Source organism: Tigriopus californicus, chromosome 8 (genome assembly GCF_007210705.1).
Source record: "Tigriopus californicus strain San Diego chromosome 8, Tcal_SD_v2.1, whole genome shotgun sequence".
Classification (NCBI taxonomy): Eukaryota; Metazoa; Arthropoda; class Copepoda; order Harpacticoida; family Harpacticidae; genus Tigriopus; species Tigriopus californicus.
The window spans coordinates 12402514-12422589 of NC_081447.1; the positions used below are offsets into that span (position 1 = coordinate 12402514).

The following is a 20076-nucleotide window of genomic DNA, read 5'->3' on the forward strand; positions in this document are numbered from 1 at the left end:
AAGAGAGAGATGAGTTTTTCATCACTCGTTCACATCATTCATGGAATATATATATTGCATGATATTTTCTTTCTCCGAATTAAAAATAAATCAATACAACTGATGCTTACCACACAATGGATCTTTCTGTTTCCATCTGTTTTCAAGAATTAGAAATGCCTTCACTAGCGACCTGCTCCATTAGAAGCAATTTCAACCCTAAATATTTTGTAAGCAAATCTGATATGTTAATTTCCGGCAACGTGTTTAATTCGTGTACAAAGTTCTCACGCACAATTTCCAGCTCAGCAGAAGTTGCAAAAATACACTATAAAGTATGTTTCTGGCCCTGTTCCTGTCCGTTTCTAACACGATATCCGTTCTTTCAAAAAATGATCCATCAACATTCTGACGAGCAAATTTGTTATATTATACAAGGGTTTCACTCTGTGTCAGCCCACATCCGAGGCTTTGAGACCGGTGTGTTCAATTCAATTCGTTCGACAAAAACCTGTCCAATATTGGTTCGTGAGACGACATGCATAGCATATTTCCCCTAAATTGGATGTTGAGACTGGTCGTCAAGCAGAACCAAAAAACGCTATCCCATGAATATTGAAAATACAATCAGATTATTTCTGTTTTTGCTTCCATACACACTTTGGAGACATTTGGGCAAGCATAAGAAACTTATCAGCAGTAAGATCTTTGCGACACATGTATTTTGCTCAGGGCTATGTCAAGTCAAAACCTGAGATTCAAATTATCTTCTTTATACAAACTATCTGGTAAAGAGAGCGACCCTTTTGTCGATCCACAGAAGACACTGCAATACTTTTGCCCTATAATTATGGTTACTAATTTATGGGTACAGGAGAAGATAAATGGAGCAGAAACTACATTGAGTCAACCCTAAGTAACACCTCGTTGGTTGCGGGTCGATATTTTGAGGGTCATTGTACTTGTGACTCCAAATTGCCCTACTTTGTGATGTTGTAGTGGGTTGAACTAACTCTCTTCATTGGACTAACTACGATTACATAATACAATAAACGTCGTGAAGTGATAGTGTTATCTACGCACACTATAACGAGTAAAAAATCAGAGCTGATTGATAATATTTCAATTTTGACCGATTGGACTTTATTCCGACCGGGAGAAAAGTCGGCCTCGAGGTTTGAAAATGAAATCCTCGTCGATGGTTTAGCCAGCTGCATAGCCCGTTTTGAAAGCTTTCGTTTTCTTTCTCCATCCATTCCAAGCTCTCATGGTGGATTTCAACATGCGGGGATGCTCCTTCGATATAAAGCTCAATTCCTCTTTCATAGCCACGCTTCAATAATCTAATCTTCATGGACATTTCCCGAGCTCTGGTATTCCCGACTCAATCCACTTCAAGAGCATTGAGATCTCTGCTTTTTTGAATGAAAGGGTTCTTTGGATTCCCTGAACGGCTCGTCCTTGAAGTGTTTGACTTGTTGCCGCAACATTTGGATTCGATGCATTCCAAAATCTTCCTCGAAGCTTCCGCTCTTTCAGGAGTTACGAGGCCTAACCGTATAATATCCACAAAATAGGCATGAGTATCAGATAAGCTTATTTTAAGCATCAGAAATATTTGTCAACGAACCTCGATCGAGTTCATGGCAGAGCTCTCAAATGCGGGTTGCGGGGAACTCAAGGGTGCCATCTTAACGGCCGTGCGAGCGTTACTGGCAAAGCATGGAAATGGCGGGGTTTGGATGTCGTCATTCATGAAGGCAATCTGATGGAGCCGAATCCCGTGTTGATGTTACACGTCCGGAAGGCAGTGGCAACTAGGGGAGCCAATAAGCAACTCGTGGACAAAGGATTGGTCGGGATGGCTGGGGTGGGCAGGAAGGGAATAAATTCATCGATGTATGAGGCCGTGCTGCATTGATCCATGCATCCCCTGGAGAATCTGGGTACCCTTTAATAATAATAAAAAAATACAGTTTTGAGCTTCATTTTGGAGCTTATATATGCATGCATACATAAGAGTCAAAAATGGTTGGCAGCTTACATAGACAACGATCCCCAGTGAAGTAGGTGATAACAAGAGCCGGATGACAGCTCTTGTCAATTGGCAATTGAAGAGCCGGCAATGGCGCCAATCGTTTTTGGAACACCATCGAAGGAATGGGCGTGCCATCGAAGTGAATGATGGTGCTATCTGGTTGAGGAAGCAGATTCCCACCCCGAATCCGTTTGATAATTCGCTCCACATCTTCATAAGCTTGTGGTCCAACGGGTGTCATTGGTTCGGAAGCAATCGAGCCACAAGTGCAATCTTGACCGGCGAAGGAGGAGGGAAACACCGTTAGGAGTCCAATGAGGCAAAAGAAGAGGGCGATCCTGTTAGTTGACATGATGAAAACTCACTAACTATTCCATTGACTTGAGGGTTTATATAGCACATACTGAATGGTGTAATTTGTGAAAGCTGTGCTTTGTGCATCGGTTAACAATGATCGAGTTGATTAACTACATTGAATTAAATGCTGCTTGAGCACAACAGATGGAAGCTACTCAATTTAAGAGTGAAATGATTTCGATTGATTTTTTTATTTTTGGCTTTCTTCACATTGTATCAGAACAGTTCTTTTGAACTGTATGACTTTTTTCGTTGTTTAATGAATAATTGTTGTTAATCCAGGTTGCATTCCTCTTTCATCGCAAAAACTGGGTCTCTTTTGAAAAGAGTCTGATTTCTATCAATGTCTCGATATGACAATGTCATTTTACGATCAGGTACTTGTCCTGGTTACCTTCGGTCTGGATTTAGATTTGAGGTAGTGCTCCAATTTGTTTCAGATACAAGTGAAGAAATTCTAAAGTCTTATACGTGTTCATTAGAGGAGCGATTCGAGCTAATCACCTCTTTATGGTCCGTCAGCGTTTCTGGATGCTGACAGGTTTGTAAAAATTCCAAGATACGGCGTGCATTCTGCCATGAAGGTGCTCAATTTTGGGACTGAGTATTGAGTTCAAAACTTATTGTAGCAATATAATTACGGATCACAAGCAATGTCTGTCAACCTATGGATAAAAAGATGACAGTTTTTGTTCATATGCAGAAATGTGGTAGTACAGATACACTATTTGCGTCGGTCGATAATTGGTCATGTCGTAGAACAAATTTAAACATAATGAAAATGGTTGAATATGTGATGAAAAATGCTTGCAAATGGTCAGAGTAATACGATAATTAACTAGGTTTGTACTCATCATTTGATGAAGCATTCTCAAAGTAGGTTTGATTTGTTTTGACCACTGAAGCAATAAAAACCATAGCACTGGGTTGGTCGACTAGCATATTTGCATATCGACTACCAGACCCTCCCTTCAACAGTCGGACTATAAAATCTTCACCTCTTTTCCCTTGGTCACGTAAAGTTCAGAGCCATTTCATCTTTAAATGATTTATTTTTGACTGCTCTCCCCACCATGAAAGCATCTGGCAGCCTATCTACATATGTTCATCTGGAAGTTAAATTTGATTGATAGCTTGTCTAGATCATGCGAAAGGGTGGTCAGATCTGCTTCAAGCGTCTTTGAAATGAGACCCATCAGAGCGAGAAGAGTCACATAAACAATAATTAGTATTCCCCAACCATTGAGCTTTCAAAAGTGATGTCTCCATTCACGAACCGTTGAACAATAGATTTCTTGTTCTGCTTGTCTAATGTTTGCATGTCAGTGTTCTGGGAAACGCACAATTTCTACTCATCGCTGGGAACGAAGGCAAAAAAGTTTCGCAGGATCTTGCTCTAAAGAAACATGTGCGACACATATTCGAGACCGGACCATTCTCAACTTGTGACAACTAAAATAGAGTGCCAGACCAGAACGTAATGTAGCGGTTGACTTGCCTTGTCAAGTGGATGATCTCGGGCACAGGAAGGCATGACCAATCCGACTGACTATAGATATTTGTTAACGTCAGTCTTGGAGACATTGATCGTCACGTTATGAGATTCAGACACCTGAACATGAAAAGTGCTTTTTTTTATCCATTCAAGCCACAGCCAAGATTGGTTACATGTACACCAACAAAACAAATAAAAAAACTTGAGGCTTTTCACCTTGATGAAACAGAAGTGCTTCTTCATTTAATTCGATTTACTCATTTAAATCTTGTCACCTATCACAACTTGCTGGGGTTGAAAACTTCTTTCTCGGTTCATCAGTCCAATGGCGATGAAATACGAATAAGAATTGGCACGGACTCATCAGTAAAACTAATAGACAAGTCATCCCAACTCATAGGACAACTGCTCAAGGTCTAAGGTGACCTTGAGCACGCTATCAAACCAGTAAGAAAACTGAGCTTATCCATGAAGCCAAACTTATTCGAGACACACAGTTTGGTCTGATATTCGCCCTTTCAATTCAGTGACTATCATGAAGAACCTCAATTGAACCACTTGCAAATTATTTTGATTGGTGGGAATTCTCGCCCACTAATTTGAAAATATTGGCATGAGCTCAATGGATCGGTTTGTACTACGTACCAACAAGGTTAGCTGCTTTTTGCAAAGCCTTTGACAGTTTTTGAAATCGTCCGTGCAGAATGAAGGCAATGTGCGTGTTTCAAGTCCACCAAGAGATCCCTTAGACATTGAGATTACTGAATGAGCTATTATTCATGAGGCGTCTGTTTCCTTCGTAACAATCTAACCATGACATCGTGGAAAAAAGCATGGCTTTGTGTGAGCACTTACGAGGCACTTTTTCTACGGCATTATTCGTATCACTGTTATAGGTGGACACGTATTCGGCAATTAGGATTTTCCTGAAATGGAATTGAAGAGATATACGGCGTATGCGACACAGTTTTGAACTTGGGAAAAATATATTCGTACGAAAGTACTGAAGTAAACTGTGAGTTATCTGCTACTTAAAAGTGATGAGTATTTGTATCTAGAAGCATATTCACTATGGAACTTGTTGATTTTTCCCTTTCAGTCTCCTACAAAAATGCAGAGACGTAGCTTTAGAACATCTACTGCTCTCATTCAAGGAGTTTGGGATTTGTAAAAAACACTCTCCAAAGAATGTAGGATCTAAAATGAGGAGGAGGGGGCCGGAAAATACTTGACTTAAAACAAAAAAACTGAATAGCAAATAGCAAAAAAGAGAATTGTTGGCAAAAGCAAACATCCTCGTTCATGATAATTTTGAAACATGGAATTTATTTTCAACCATGGGCAAACTCGTAATTTACATGGTGACTTCTGTAGAACGTTCTGAGTTCAAAAAACCATTCCTCTTTCATCTCGTTTTTGTAAAGTCCAGACTTTTGAATAAGTGTGGTGCACTGAAAACACAAAGCAAACGAGCAACGAGTATAAAATGCAAATTAAACACAGTTTTATTATCAATAAGACATGGTTCACGTAACATTAAACAGTCAACGAAATGATGTGCTCTTGTCTAGATTCTGCACGGCAGCATCTGTTCCCTGGATTTTCGACGCTTTCTTCTAACAGTCCTGCAGCGCAAAATTGAGATGGAATCCAATGATCCCCCCTGGAAGTTGCCCTTGCTCATTGGCCGTGGCGGATGAGATGCCAATGGCGTCCTCATCTCCATCGGTTTTAAAAATCACGCGGAAGGGTCGTTGTTGAGCTGAAACGAGATGAGAGCAACCAAAATCATACTCCTGGACATTTTCTGATGAGTACCAAACCATCACTAGAACTTTTTATGCGTCGCTTTCTATTGGCGAGTGCAGGCAATTCCAACTTACTACAAATGGATTCGGTGTTATCCACTCCCCCGTCGATTTGGGCAGCATCGGTGAAACTGAAGAATCGTCCACAGATTCGACTGTGAACAAAAGCAGCGATCGATCCCACGACAAACATTTCAGCAGCGGGTTCAGCGTCTCTTTGGGCTCCGGGAATCTGGATGTACAACCAGATGTTTGGATTAAACTAAACATCCTAATGTTCTTTCCTTAATGATGAGTAGTTCTAAGATGCCAATCTTGATATTTATCTATCAGACACTTTGGAAACGAAATTTGACAGTGTACGTACCTGCAGATAGTCCGTATCGCAACCCGTATCCTGGCGTCCTTTGGCGGCGCTGTTCAAGGAGCTCTTAGAGAGGCCAAACGATCCTTGATCAATGGCTGCGGCGGTTCCCATAATGACTGTCGAGTAACAAATGGCGCACTTGCCTTGTTCTTGGCGAAAGCAAATCGTGTACACTGATTCGACAAGTGAGTCATGCAATGAGGCAAAATTGGAACCAAGTCTTTATGAAGAAAAAAATATCAGATCAACAAAAATACACTTGAAGTTGGGTTGAAACTCGATTGTTGGATCATTTGCTCATTCGTGTCAAGTCTATTCACTGCATCTCACGTGTGAAGTCACAGTGCTGGACGATGTTGGAAAATTAAAGCTGAAATAATAACATTATTAGATGTACATCGCAAATTCCGGGCTCTCATTGAACCATCTTCAAGAACGTGCAAACTAAGTGTCTCATTTCATTCCATTTACTCTCATGGATTAAATCGCAATCCGGATTACGTAGCACTTTGCTCAATAATCAATTATATTCATCGGTCTCACACTTACTTGTCAGACAATTGGTAGTTTTTTTCTAGGAATACAACTTGTTCAAATTTGTCATACCAACGTATTTTCTTTTCAGGGTCACAGAAAAACTTTGATCGATGTGTTTCCGATGATTCCTTTTGAGGGAACTAAAATCAGCCGAAGTTGTATGAAAGCGGCCAAGTCATTAAATCCGAGGCTGCTGAAGAAGACCAACGCTTTCCTAGCTACCAAACCGGTAGATCATGTTCACAATATACGGTTACATCATTATCCGAATGGGGTATTTTACTTCAATAAAATAAGAGGCCTTCTTAAAGAGCACTTTAGATTCAGACCAGAGTAAGGTGTCCCATTTTCTTTTTTACGTTATCACTTCATCCGAACAATTCAATCTTTCTCCACAGAGTTGACTCATTGGCTGAAGGGTTCTTGTTAAATGCCAGCCTTCTATTGAAACCTGACATGATGGACCCAGTTTGGGTTGGAATTCACGTTAGAAAAACCGACTATGAGCGCCATTTAAACAAGATTTCAAATGGCACCTTGGTTACTTTTGAGTATTTTGAACGTGCTATAAAAAGACTTGAAGAAAGCCTAAGCGATTCATACCGGAACTTTGAGCCCACAAATGTAAGTTTTATTGCTAAGGTAGCAGTTTTATTTGCATTCCTCTGATTTCCTGTCTAATCATCTTCAATCAACAATTTTCTTCATATCTATTGCCTCCTGGTGTTGAAAAAACTGACGGTGCTTACACTTTCTACCGAGGGGCCGCAAATACAAATTTTCCAATTGCTATGTCTTAATCATCTTAAGAAGATGAAAACATCAATCTGTAACTCCCCAAGTTCAAAACTGTTATTTATCTTTAAAACGGTTAAACTACGTGTATGAGGTAGAAAAGTGAGACTGAAAATTGGGTCGCAAATTTGCGGCCACCCCTTTGATCACATATGTCGAATGGGCGAATGGGTGTAAAGTCTGAACTGTGCACAACAATAGCAAGTGAATTATGACTCTCTAATGTTATTCTTCCGTAGATGGTATTTGTGGTAGCTTCAGATGACCCTCAATGGTGCAAGACACAATTCGGAACAATGCCCAATAAGACCGTCATATTTGCCAACGAAGCCTTCAAAGACAATTTGGGATTTGACAGGAAGTATTTAGATATGGCCATCATGTCCAAATGCAACCACTCCATCTTCGACTATGGGACATTTGGATTTTGGGGGGCCTATTTGGCCGGAGGTCATACGATACTGGCCCATCACATTGGCACTGGCAAGAATCCCGAAGTGGAGAACGTCAGGCAAGCTGAACTGCCAAATTGGCACTTCATTGAAGCTCATGGAAAGTCGTAACGCCCTCACTAACCCTTGCCGTCATGAATTATTCAAAGATGATCAGGCAACGTGAGTGGCAAATTCTACAAATCGTACGCCAACAGCCTCTCAATGAAATTGTTTTTGGATATTCGCACTTCTACCTTTCATCTGAATAAAAGCTGACCAGAAAGAAAAAAAAACATTATTATCATCATTGCCAAAAGAGTGAGGTCGGAATGTCAAGTAATTAATCATATCATGTTTATTTTCATTGATCTCTTATTTTTGTCATTAATTGACGCTCAAACAAATGCATAAAAGTCAAGTCTAGACTTGAGGAGGTAGAAGTGAGGAACAAAATCGGAATGCAAGTGGCTTGAGTAGGAACCATACGTAACTACATACTTCTGTTTTCTATGGTATGTCGATTATGCAAATTGTTCATAATTAAACATGGGAGCATATATGTAGATCAGGTCGTTGAGAGAATAGAGAGTCACGAGTCAGTTGACATGTCTACCTTGATTTTGTTAAGGCCCTTGAAAAATTAGATAATGCCTTTTTATGAAACGCCTTCATGTGATGGAGATCCAAGGCAAGGTTATCAATTAATTAAGTAGTTTCATTCGTGGTAGGAAGCAAATAGTTAAGGTCGAGGGATCCCTTAGTGACATACATGATGTCAGGTCGGGTGTTCCTCAGGGCTCCATATTAGGTCCACTCCTTTTTATCATGTTCATTGCTCCGCTTCAGAAGCTTAGTTTTATAACTAGGTTAGGTTAGGTTAGGCTAGGTTAGGTTAGGTTAGGCTAGGTTAGATTAGGTTAGGGGTTAGGTTAGGTTAGGTTAGGTTAGCTTTGGTTAGGTTAGGTTAGTTTTTCTTATCTTTAGCCATCTTTGTTCAAACTTCCAGAACAACAGCTGAAGCAAAAGGTTAGCTACGTAAGGACCATAAGTATAATCGAAACTTGGTCTCTCAAAACTCCTATTTTCAAAATTCCAATTTATCAAATTAATCAGCCATCGCATTCTCGAATCAGGGAGTGAGGACAGTTTTTCTACCATAACAGGCCAACTCTAGATCGTAACAGGCCAGAGTCCCGTTTCGAAAATGTTTGCGGAGTAATAAACTTAGATCGTATGAATTCAGTTTTTGAGTGAATTTGAGTTTTTTGAGTGCCAATTTTGATAATTTATCTCCTATTTGAGTGAATGAATGGCAATTCCCATTCATTCACCCACACACAAGCACCACGAACACTACACGTGCACAGCAACCAAGGAGCAACAGAGGAAGTTACACCTTGGTTCGAAATTCCTGGGAGATAAGAACGAGAGCAAACTAAATGCGTCTGTTCTCAGCGAGCTCCAAAACAGGAATGAATACTAGAAGTCTCCGGAATCAGTACTTTGTTTGATGGCATTTCTAAACTGTTCTCGTTATCATCCTCTTCGTCCAACGCAGGGAGAGTGGTTGCCAGATCATTTTGATCATGATTGGGATCATTTGCAATGGCTGTTTTGAGGGGATCAGGGTCATTGGGCAAAGAGCTGATAGTTTCGACATTGGCCATAGCACCATGTAGAAAGGCAAGTTGTTTAAAGCAACTCCAATTTGGAGGAGCAAATTCACCGGCACCCATTCCACTCTTGAGGCTTCCCTTGAAATCCCTTATCCTGTCTCTGTATTGGGTCCGGAGGCCTTGCCAAATTTTCTTGCATCCCTGGACAGTTGTCTCCTCGTCGTCCGAGAACATCTCAGTCAAATACCTTTGGATGACATTCCAGTTTGAGCTACAGATGTCCCTATTTGAATACTCCTTGGCAGACTTATCCCAAATAGCTGGTCTTTCTTTTACAAGCTGTATCAGGGCCTCTTTTTTTCTCTCTCCCATTGTGTCTTTGTCACACTCCGATTAAATGACTGAATGACGATAAAAAGACTTTTTCTTGAAAAGAGCTGGCCCTTGACGAGATTACTGGTTCTCAATGGTGGTGTGCGATCAAGTGACAAAGTTAGGAGTATTAGTTGACCGAAATGAAAACTTTGAAAAAATATGAATAGTTCCATTGGTTTCATTTGTCAGTCTATGACAACGTTTCCTGCCGTCATTACACTGCTGAATGACTTACTTCAGAAAATTCAAGAGGGTAAATTGTTTCATTTTTCTTGTCCTAAAAATAAACTTGTTTGGTAAAACCAACGCATCTGATTTATTTTATCGGTGGTCATGCTGGTTTAAATGGGAGCTCTGTGTGCCTCAATCGTTAAACTCCAAGGGAGACCATATCTGACCACTCAAAGTTATGTCAAAATGCATTTTGTTTCTTCAAATTTCCAACATATCTCGCAAATGCCGTTAGTTTGAATACATTCAAACTTGAGTTTTAATCATTAATTGATTCCATCCCAAACAGGATTAAGGATCGTGAAAAAATACCGATTGCAATTGCATCCCTAGGGTCACGCTTAATCTTGCATTGGGTGAATGCGCTGACCTTGCCTGAGAATTGTTTCGCATATCGCAGAAAATTGGAGCAGGTTCCAAATCAAATATGTGGCCATGTGTTCGAGAATATGTCAAGTGAAAGCCGTATGTGACCTCAATATGTGTAAAAACAAGTGTCGTCGAAATGCACCATTAGAAATAATTTCCTTTGACGTCAGCAGTGTTTCGAGCATAATGAAATGCGCTAGTCTCTCTCTCGCTATTGTCATTTTTCTATTATTCTTGGGTTCCACAATTTTGTATTTTAACCACAAGAAGTCCTTTGGGCGCTCACCTCAAATTGTTGGCGATAACTATGGCATTTCGACGATTCAGTCAAATCAAAGTCAAAGTCCCAACGAAACTATAATGGTCTTTCAGAATTTAATGAATTATATCCAGAGTTTGAACAATTCTTTATCGGAAATCCAGACGCAGTTGGTGTCACAACGACGTTTCTTCAATATCAAAGTAACGGAAAACGGAAAAAATGGTTGTCCGTCACATAAGTTTGTGATGACAACGAGTGATGGTGGAAGATTGGGCAATAAAATGAGTGAATATGCAACTCTTTTGGCTTTGTCTGCAATCACTGGATTCACACCAGTTATCGGAGAGGTAAGCAATATTAACTCAGTCTTCGGTCCGACTGCACAAATCAAGTGGAGGGCGTGGGTATATTTAGTATTTTTCATTTTTATTTTGATCGATTAGTGAAGGTTGCATTATTTGAAGTGTCTAAAGTAACATATTTAGAATTTCAGATTCATTAGTTGTAGGTTTCCTGCCATATTTTAGTCCATTAGACCCTGTGACAAAAAAGAATTAAAGTAATAGCATTCAAGAGATCAACAGTTTTTAACATTTAGGACAACATGCCAAAGTTACACAATAATGAAAAACAGAGCATACTGTTTTGTCCACCAGCCAGGGGTGAAAGGTCCTGACTTATTGAATTCCCGTGGTGAACGGAAACATGGAACCCAAGCACTAGGTAAAAGTACCTTGATAGCTCTCAAAGATGGAGAGCACCTATTACAAGGGCTTCAATTTCTTAGACCTATCTTAAGGCCTCCGGTTATAACCCTAATCAGGGCATACGAGCAATAATTCGAGTTTCCTTTATCAGGGCCTCCAACAATCATCAAATAACTAAGGTTACAGATCGTTAGTTACCTCTACTCCCCACTGGTCCCAGATCAATCTCGCTTGTCTGGCATACCTGGGCCAATCTTCAAGGCTAACTATCCTGCAAAATGTGGTCACTATCCTAGTCTACTGTGAATCTATCAAACGATGCTGATCTCTACACTTAGAGTCTAGCACCGGATTCTTGCAAATCAAAGATGAACTTCGGTTACAGTTCCATCTACTTTATTCAATTGCTCTACATGAAAATGACACTCTACCAATCAGCTGTTCTGCTCGGGTAATGAAAGAGGGGTAATTGCTTGGCCATGGAAGAGGGAAAACATGCATGGACAGAAAATGGTTTGATCCTACTTTTTGATGAGGGTGATTCTTGTCCAACGGAGATCCACGGCGATGACGTCGGTTCGATGGGATTGAAGGTCCAGAATCAAATTGACGGAGTATAACTCAGAAGTTGCACCTGTACTCATCTCCAGAGACTTTTCAACTCGTTTATGCTGGCTCACTGATGTATGCTATGCACTTCCCCACGTCCTCTTGACTCTGCACGGCTTCCTAGGTCCCGACTCCAAGCGTTGACTTTCACTGTCCTTATTCAAAAATTGGATCGACTAAACCTCCAGCACGTCTATCAAAATGTTTTCGATTCAAATACCAGCAAGAGCTTCAAGATGGGAGTTGTTCTCACTTTCAAAGTTCAATGGTCCCTTGTCCGAGAGGTTCAAGTTATGGCTCTGCTCTCCTCGAGCGCGAAATTGTGACTCTGCTCTCCTCGAGCACGAAAATGTGACTGTTCGTTGATTTAACTTTCCCGTACAATGTTGGTTTCCGCCTCTTCCTCGTGGAGGCTAAACGGGTTGTCCCTGGGCCCTTGGTGGACGGCGATGGTTTCTTCTGTAACACTGTTGCACCTGAATGACATCTGACGGCAACAGGGATTTTCACATACCAACGTCCAGGGTTGACCTCCTTTCGTCAGGCTAGCCACATTGACCATCAAGGGGTTTTCCGGATTGCCGACAATTGTCGACCGACAATTTTCCGTCAGGGGGCCGACATTTTGGTAACATTGATCCTTGAGGGTGAGATTGCTTATTCCGATTCTCTTCCCCCCCTCTCACAATAATCATGGGAATATCGGTTTTTTGGTGACCGAGGATTTTCGCGATTACATCTGATCAATTTCTGGGAATCGATTCCTTGAGAGTGTCCTTAAACCTCACAGCTTTCCGCGACTTACGATGGAATGCAAGCATTGGGCTGGCATTTGGTCGACACCTGACCGACAAAATGACTACTTGATGGGCAATCCAATGCCTTTGTGATTTCCACAAGCTCATAATATACATTTCTTACACATTTTGATAAACACCGTTCTGAGAACTATCGTGTATTCTGTACATCATTTTAAGCATATCATATTAGGAAGATGTACTCGATTGTGCACGGAACATACTCCCCCCTTGGCCTTATGCAATAAGCCAACATAAACTTGACCATAGGGGATAAGAGGGCCGACAAAATGGGAAATCAAAGGGAGCAATTAACGACAGCTGAAAAGGAACTGATATTATGCATATGATGAGTACTAGAAAATATTTACAAATATGCATCATTCCCGTTTTGGAGCTCGCTGAGAACAGTCGCATTTTTGTTGCTGTTCTTATCTCCCAGGAATTTCGAACCAAGGTGCGACTTCCTCTGTTGCTCCTTGGATGCTGTGCACGTGTAGTGTTCGTGGTGTTTGTGTGTGGGTGAATGAATGGGAATTGCCATTCATTCACTCAAATAGGTTTGGTTTTTCACGGCTCTTTGGTAAGACGTAATTACTTTAAAACCTAATAAGTTTATTGCTCATTTATGTTTATGTTTAGCTTTAGCATTATCTCTCTGATTTAGTACTGTCATGTTCTCGTTGGGAGCGTATTGAGATGACTGTTTTATTACTTGACTAGAACGGGTTTATATAGGTAGTGACTAGAACGATAAGTGCGAGCATGAGCAACCACACCATCTCCCTTTCAGGGGGAAAATAAAAAAACACATAAATATCCGGGGTCACGGGCCATCCGGGGTCACGGGCCACCCGGGCTCACGTGCCACCCGGGCTCACGGGCCAACCATGGGGGTCACGGGCCATCCGGGGTCACGGGCCAACCGGGGTCACGGGCCATCTGGGGTTCACGGGCCATCTGGGGCTCACGGGCCATCTCGGACAAAATTCCCGGGGGACAAAATCCGGGCATCTCGGACAAAATCCGGGCATCTCGGACAAAATCCGCGGCATCTTGAACAAAATCCGGGCATCTCGGACAAAATCCGGGCATCTCGGACAAACTCCGGGCATCTCGGACAAAATCCGGGCATCTCGAAAAAAATCCGGGCATCTCGGACAAAATCCGGGCATCTCGGACCATCCGGGGTCACGGGCCATCCGGGATCACGGTGTCGCCCCACCATCGGGGTCACGATGTCGCCCCACCATTGGGGTCACGATGTCGTCCCACCATTGGGGTCACGATGTCGCCCCACCATCGGGGGTCACGATCTCGCCCCACCATTGGGGGTCACGATGTCGCCCCACCATTAGGGGTCACGACCAACCAAGTAACCACAGAGCCATCCGCACACTGGTGGGAAATCCACGCCCTGGCTGACATTCCTCACTAGCAGGCATACCAGTGGGCAATCCAAACCCAGGGCTCCGGCATCTGGCCTCCACAAGGGGCAACTGGCCTCCACACAGGCAAAACGGAAAGGCGGCTCTTGCCAGCTGCGTGGCCCTCTCCTCCACAATTCTCACACAAAGAGAGTTACGCTCGATCCTCTAAAAAAAAGGAGAGCAACGCGGGTGGACAGAGGGCAGCAGCCGGCCAAACCGACTGCGCCATGTCATGTTCTCGTTGGGAGCGTATTGAGATGACTGTTTTATTACTTGACTAGAACGGGTTTATATAGGTAGTGACTAGAACGATAAGTGCGAGCATGAGCAAACACACCAAGTACTGTAGCAGTAGTGTAGTATTTCTAGTTCAAAAAGTTATGTGTAGTTCTTTAGTTTGATTGCATTGCCCTTTACAGTTAGAATTTATTGTTCATTAGTGTATTGATTTCATTTTGTGTTAGACCAGTTTGTTGAGTTTATGTGTGCGTTTTTGTATTTATTTTTTCCTAGTTTACATGTTTTCAATTCCTTGCTTTTCTCTGTCCCTTACTTCTTGTTTACTATCTCCATCTTAGATTTGTATGTTTAGTTTGATGTGAAGTAGTTCATTCCTATTTTGCTCTTTTGTCCTGTATCTCAGGACAAGATTGTACAGACTTTTTGTTCTTTTGTATCTCTTGGTCTCTTGATTTTGGTGCTCATAGATAGTTCCTCCTGCTTTCATGATGGAAGCTTTTTTTGGAAAAGTCAGCAAAGAGGCTAGACAATGTTTGGACTTGGTCTTAGCAGGGGAAGGATCCTTCCATAGTCAATAGGCCGTTTATTATGGAGGCTTTAGTTGCTCTGGTCAATGAAACCAGGGTGCTGCTTGAACAACAGGCTCACCCAGTAGTTGAGAAGTCGAATAATTTGACCAACGAAGAGGTTGAAGAGGTGTCTCCACTATAGTCGAACAGGCTAAATTAGTTTTGGAGAAAACAGTGTGTCCTTTTACCGGAAGCAGCCTTGTCCTGAGGAAGGAAAAGGCTGTCAGTTTGACCACCCTAAATGGTGTCAAAAACTTCTCAAGTTCGGCCTTGAGAGATACAATAGTAAGAAGGGATGTTCAAAGGTAGATCGTCCTTTATTTCACCCGTACCTGTGCCGTCAGTCCATGAGACTTAAGACATGCTTTAATGTACGGTGTACCTCCGTCCATGTAGAAGGGACGCAAAGAAAGCCGAGAAATAGGATAGCTCAGTTTCGTAGTTTTAGAGCTGACCCTATTCCTAAACCTAATCCCACCCCACCCCCCTTCCTTAACCCATTTAGCTTCCTCCCTCCCTCTCCTCCTACCCCCCACCCTCTTTCCCAATTCCCTCCTCTTCCTTCAAATACCCAATCCACCCCTATTCCTATAAACACTCTCCTCCCTAATATTCCTTGCCCCACCCCTATTCCCAAAATACGTTCCTATTCTAATGTAGCTGCCCAACCCATTCCTCAAACCCAACCATCCCCATTAGCTCATGCTTTGCCTCCAGTAGAACGTAGCTTTGTTGATAAGAGGGATTTTTTACGGTTGGAGAGGATGGTCCAAGATCTTGTGAACTTGGTCCGTCAAAAGAGAGGCCCGTAAAGGGGCTAAATTTGAACGTGCATTGTCTCATTTCTAAAATTGACAGCACAAAAGCTAAGATCTTAGAAGAACTAGCCGTTGAGAAAGAGATTTCATTCATTTCTATAACAGAAACCTGGCTTCGGCCAGGGTCTTAGATGAAGAACTAACCATAGTTGGTTTCAACTTAGTTCGTTGTGATAGGATACGCCCTGATAATCCCATATTCCCACATGGGGGCGTATGCCTATATGTTTGGAATGACATGCGCATTAGTCATGTAAAAATGTCGAATGGAGAAGTAGAGGTGTTAGTTTGTCATCTTCAAGGTCTTGATCTGTCAATTGTAACAATGTATAGACCCCCTTCTTGTTCAGTAAGCTAGTAGGTTAGGTTAGGTTAGGTTAGGTTAGGTTAGGTTATGGCTAACCTAACCTAAAACCTAACCTAACGTTTAGAAGTCTAGAAGACACGTTCAGAGAGATGGAAGAGGCTCAGGAGGAGCTGCAAGAACTAATGCTAGACGCCGAGCGCGAACACGAGGTTCAATCATACAAGAATTTGCAATCCAAGTTTTGGCGAGCGGAAACAAAACAATACCAAACCTTTGCTCTATTGAGGACGACCGATCAAGATATTCCTACACCCCTCGTGGGACCGCGTAGGAGCGCAGACGGAAACAGAGAGGAAATCTCACCTTACCAAAACCTACAAGAATACCGACGGGCCCCAACCTGCCACCTTAGAAGGCGTTCTACCAATGTTAGCCTATTTTCTTCTTGAAAGCTCTGAAACAAATTCTTATATTGCCCAATGGGCAAAGCAGTCAATCGTCTTGCAATACCAAAACAAATCGCAAATCAAAATTTATTCACGGGAATCTAAAAAATTCCCGGGTCCGCGGCACCAAAAAGATACTCTATGTAGTTCTTTGACGCAAGCCGTTTAATGGCTTTATTCAAGGGGTATAAACCTTAATGTATACCGGGTTGCGGTTAAATAATCTTTTTTTTTGGTTTTTTGCACGGGCTTTCTAACCGCTATACGGGGAATGTAATCCCAGTACTATTAAAATGAAGGTTATAAAATCTGTGCTATTATATTACCTTCAATTTTCATATGATATCTATCAACCAACGAATTTGATAGTTGCAGACCGCGAGCTAATCCTTGAATGTAGGGTTGATCTGGTATGCTATCTAAAAATTTGTCCAAGTCTGACTTGAAAGATGCATACCGGATTCAACAAGGCCTTCGTATTCCCTACAAATATCAGAGGGAAGCAAATTAAACAATGAAGGAGCCCGGAAAGAAGAGAATGTGGACTTCATTGTTCGAACTAGCCTGGATTCTCGAGGGCTTGGAGGTGCTCTCAAAACGCACATTAAGCCTCTACGGTCACTAGAATTGACCCTACCACCCTGGGTTGGGACAAAGCTCATGGATACTCTTTTGAAGACGTACAGTATCAGATACCTTTCGTACCTTCTCTGAACACTGTACAGTCCCAACTCTTTTTAGCCACTCCCAATATGAGAGCTCTCTCAATCCTGTGATGTTCCTTGAGGAAACATCTTTGGACTTGCTCGACCTTTTTGCAAACCTGCTGAACTCATTGGAGAGCCCAAATGGGTGAGGCATATTCAAGATGTGGCTGGACAATCGACTTGTACAGAGTTAGCATCGTATGTCTATCTTCTGGACTAAAACGTCTACGATATATCCAACCAACATTTGAAAAAGCTTTACCCACCTTCAACTGAGATAGCTCATCGAACTTTCCATTATTTTGAGGAGGACTATACCTAGATCTTTCATAGATGAGACCTGCTCAATATCTTTACCTCCTCATATCTACGAGTTGAGTATTTAAAGAGTTTGACCCAAATGTCATTGAGCGGAATTTCATTCCGTTCAGGGCCATATTACTCTCAGTTACCCAAGAGTAGATATCGATCTAAGTCCTTTGCAAGGCTACTGGAATCTTGGCCATTCCTACCAGAACATAACTTTGTATCGTCAGCATAAGGATGAGACTGGCAGTAATACTAAGCTTTTTGAAGGGGGCAACGACACTACTAAAAACAAGAGGAGCCCTCAGATCGAACCCTGGGGAAACACCTGACTTGACAATCATGATGTCACTATTGCTTCTACCAGAAAAGAATTTTTTGTAAACCAATTGAACACCTTGCATGGATCCAATCTCATGGAGCCTGTTATACTAAGACCATGATTCCAATGGCCAATCCTTGGCCAAACATAGATCGAGTAGACTACATCAACTGATCTCATGGCGCTCTAGTCCCTCCAATAACCCGCTCCAATATGATCAATCAGTTGGGTAAAACGTGCTAAAATGTGCCTCGGAACCCATGCTGGCCTAGGAGGGCAAGAGACTTCATAGTCAATATCAAGAAATTCAACAAGTTTCATGAAGACTTCATCTTCTCAAACACCCTCGCAATATTCGAAATGAGAGAGAAATTGGCCTGTAGTTTACTGGGGAGTGACTTATCTCCCCCTTTGAAAAATTGGAAACAACATGAGCTACCTTCAGAGAAGAGGGGAACTTGTGCCCTGGTCCAAGATGCAACGCATCAAGTACGAGAAAACAGGAGCAAGAACCTGTGAGCACATCTCATCAGAAACTGAGATGTGGTTGTAAGCAAAGTCATACCATGCAGGCCAACAAACTATCCAGTTTTAGGCTCAAATATGGAATGGGGTCCGCCTAATTACAAACACTTCATTTAGTTAATATCGAAAATAGGAGTATGGGGGTCACTAGTCGGGTCTCTTAAGTTGGAAACAGGTTGCTGTGATATCCGTCTGGGGAATAGATTGAAATTCCCCTGCTCTTTTATTAACATTTGTAGAAACTCTTAATGCCTCTCTCGGCGGTGTCATGTAATACCATTTGACAATCGTGGGGACTTATGGCCAATGAAATGATTCAATCTTGGTTGGTAATTTGAGAGCAATCAAACTTGGCTTGTCAGTCATATCAGTCTATCAACATTGAGAGCAAGGGACAACACTTTTGAGGAAATACACAAATGACTTTCTATTTACATATTACACATATCTATCTAATGCAAGCTGAGAGACACTCACTCACAATAATCTTGGCTGCGTGCCCAATCATATGTCAATTAACTCAACTTGATATCAGGCCGGTACATATCCTTTTCTTCGTCTTTAAGAATCCGTATCAAGTCTCCCTAGTGTTGCTTGCAGTTCACAAGGTCCTCGCATGACAAAGTTCTTGGGTCGGTTGGGAAGGCCAAGTCCTGGAAAAATAAATAAGGCACATGGCGCCTGGTCTCTGAGCATGCCAACAAAGTTAAGGCTGCTGTTCGTGGTCACCAGTTGGGAACACTTTGTCACTGGATGAAGGCGTCATTCAATGCCTTTCTCTTTTCAGTTTTGTCAGTCCTTTCTGGGATCTTGAGATTGACGATTGTTTTCAAAGCGTAGACAGACATCAAGACCGGATATTGGATTTCAGATATCTACAATGGCTCCAATCCGTGCGCAGGGGACGGGTTCAGCGTGCGGCCAAACTCTTTGAAATGGGTCTATGGGCCACACAATTGTGTAGTGAGGGTCAACCCAATGGCGGGTCATTGAGTAGTAGTCACACACCACTGATTGATGCGCGCATTATCACTTTCAGATCTTCATAGACCAGAGGCACGGTTTCGTTTCAAAATATTAGCCCATTTCAAGTGTCTCGCAGCTGTTGATTTTTAACGTATGTGGTGACTAGTGTGTCCCATACGGGATACAGCCGTCCTTGTTACCAAGGGACAAAATCCGTTCCAAACTCGATTTTTGGGACGTGCTTCCTCTAGAGAGAAGGCGAGACGTGAAAAAACCAGGGCGGACCACGCGTGTCTGAATGCGAAATGGCGACGGACATCATGAGAAAGCCGGAGCCGATTGAAACGTAGTTTTAAAAACAGGATGGGGTACGCCGTTGCAGCAGCCGTAAATACGGCGCCACCATCCAGATATTCTGACAATTTCACCCAGAGGCGTCTCTGTGAATCGAAGCGGTTAAAGAAAAGTAGCACGACGAGAAAGCAAGTATTCTGATAGCCGCTTATTTTTGACATCCACCAACAGGATCATGAGACCTGCAGGAGAATCTATGCTCCCAAGGCGACTTTGCATGTTAAAAACCCATCTCCATGAAACAGATAAATTTGCCACCTCGAAAATGGGTGCCTCAAGCCACGCAACGTATCCATGCCGGTTGTGTCAC

The 20076-nt window shown here is 42.2% G+C and overlaps 2 protein-coding genes across 2 annotated transcripts; one reads left to right on the forward strand and one right to left on the reverse strand.

Moving 5' to 3' along the window:
* Positions 1 to 5485: 5485 nt before the first annotated feature.
* LOC131884913 (uncharacterized) lies at positions 5486 to 6161 on the reverse strand. Its single transcript, XM_059232809.1, has 3 exons — positions 6045 to 6161; positions 5753 to 5909; positions 5486 to 5631 (listed from the first exon to the last, which is right to left on the reverse strand). The coding sequence occupies exons 1-3, from the start codon at positions 6153 to 6155 to the stop codon at positions 5486 to 5488; spliced, it is 414 nt and encodes a 137-aa protein (XP_059088792.1). The 5' UTR covers positions 6156 to 6161.
* An 824-nt stretch (positions 6162 to 6985) lies between these two features.
* LOC131885159 (galactoside 2-alpha-L-fucosyltransferase Sec1-like) lies at positions 6986 to 8276 on the forward strand. The gene is made up of 2 exons (XM_059233099.1): positions 6986 to 7205; positions 7616 to 8276. The coding sequence occupies exons 1-2, from the start codon at positions 7038 to 7040 to the stop codon at positions 7937 to 7939; spliced, it is 492 nt and encodes a 163-aa protein (XP_059089082.1). The 5' UTR covers positions 6986 to 7037; the 3' UTR covers positions 7940 to 8276.
* Positions 8277 to 20076: the final 11800 nt, after the last annotated feature.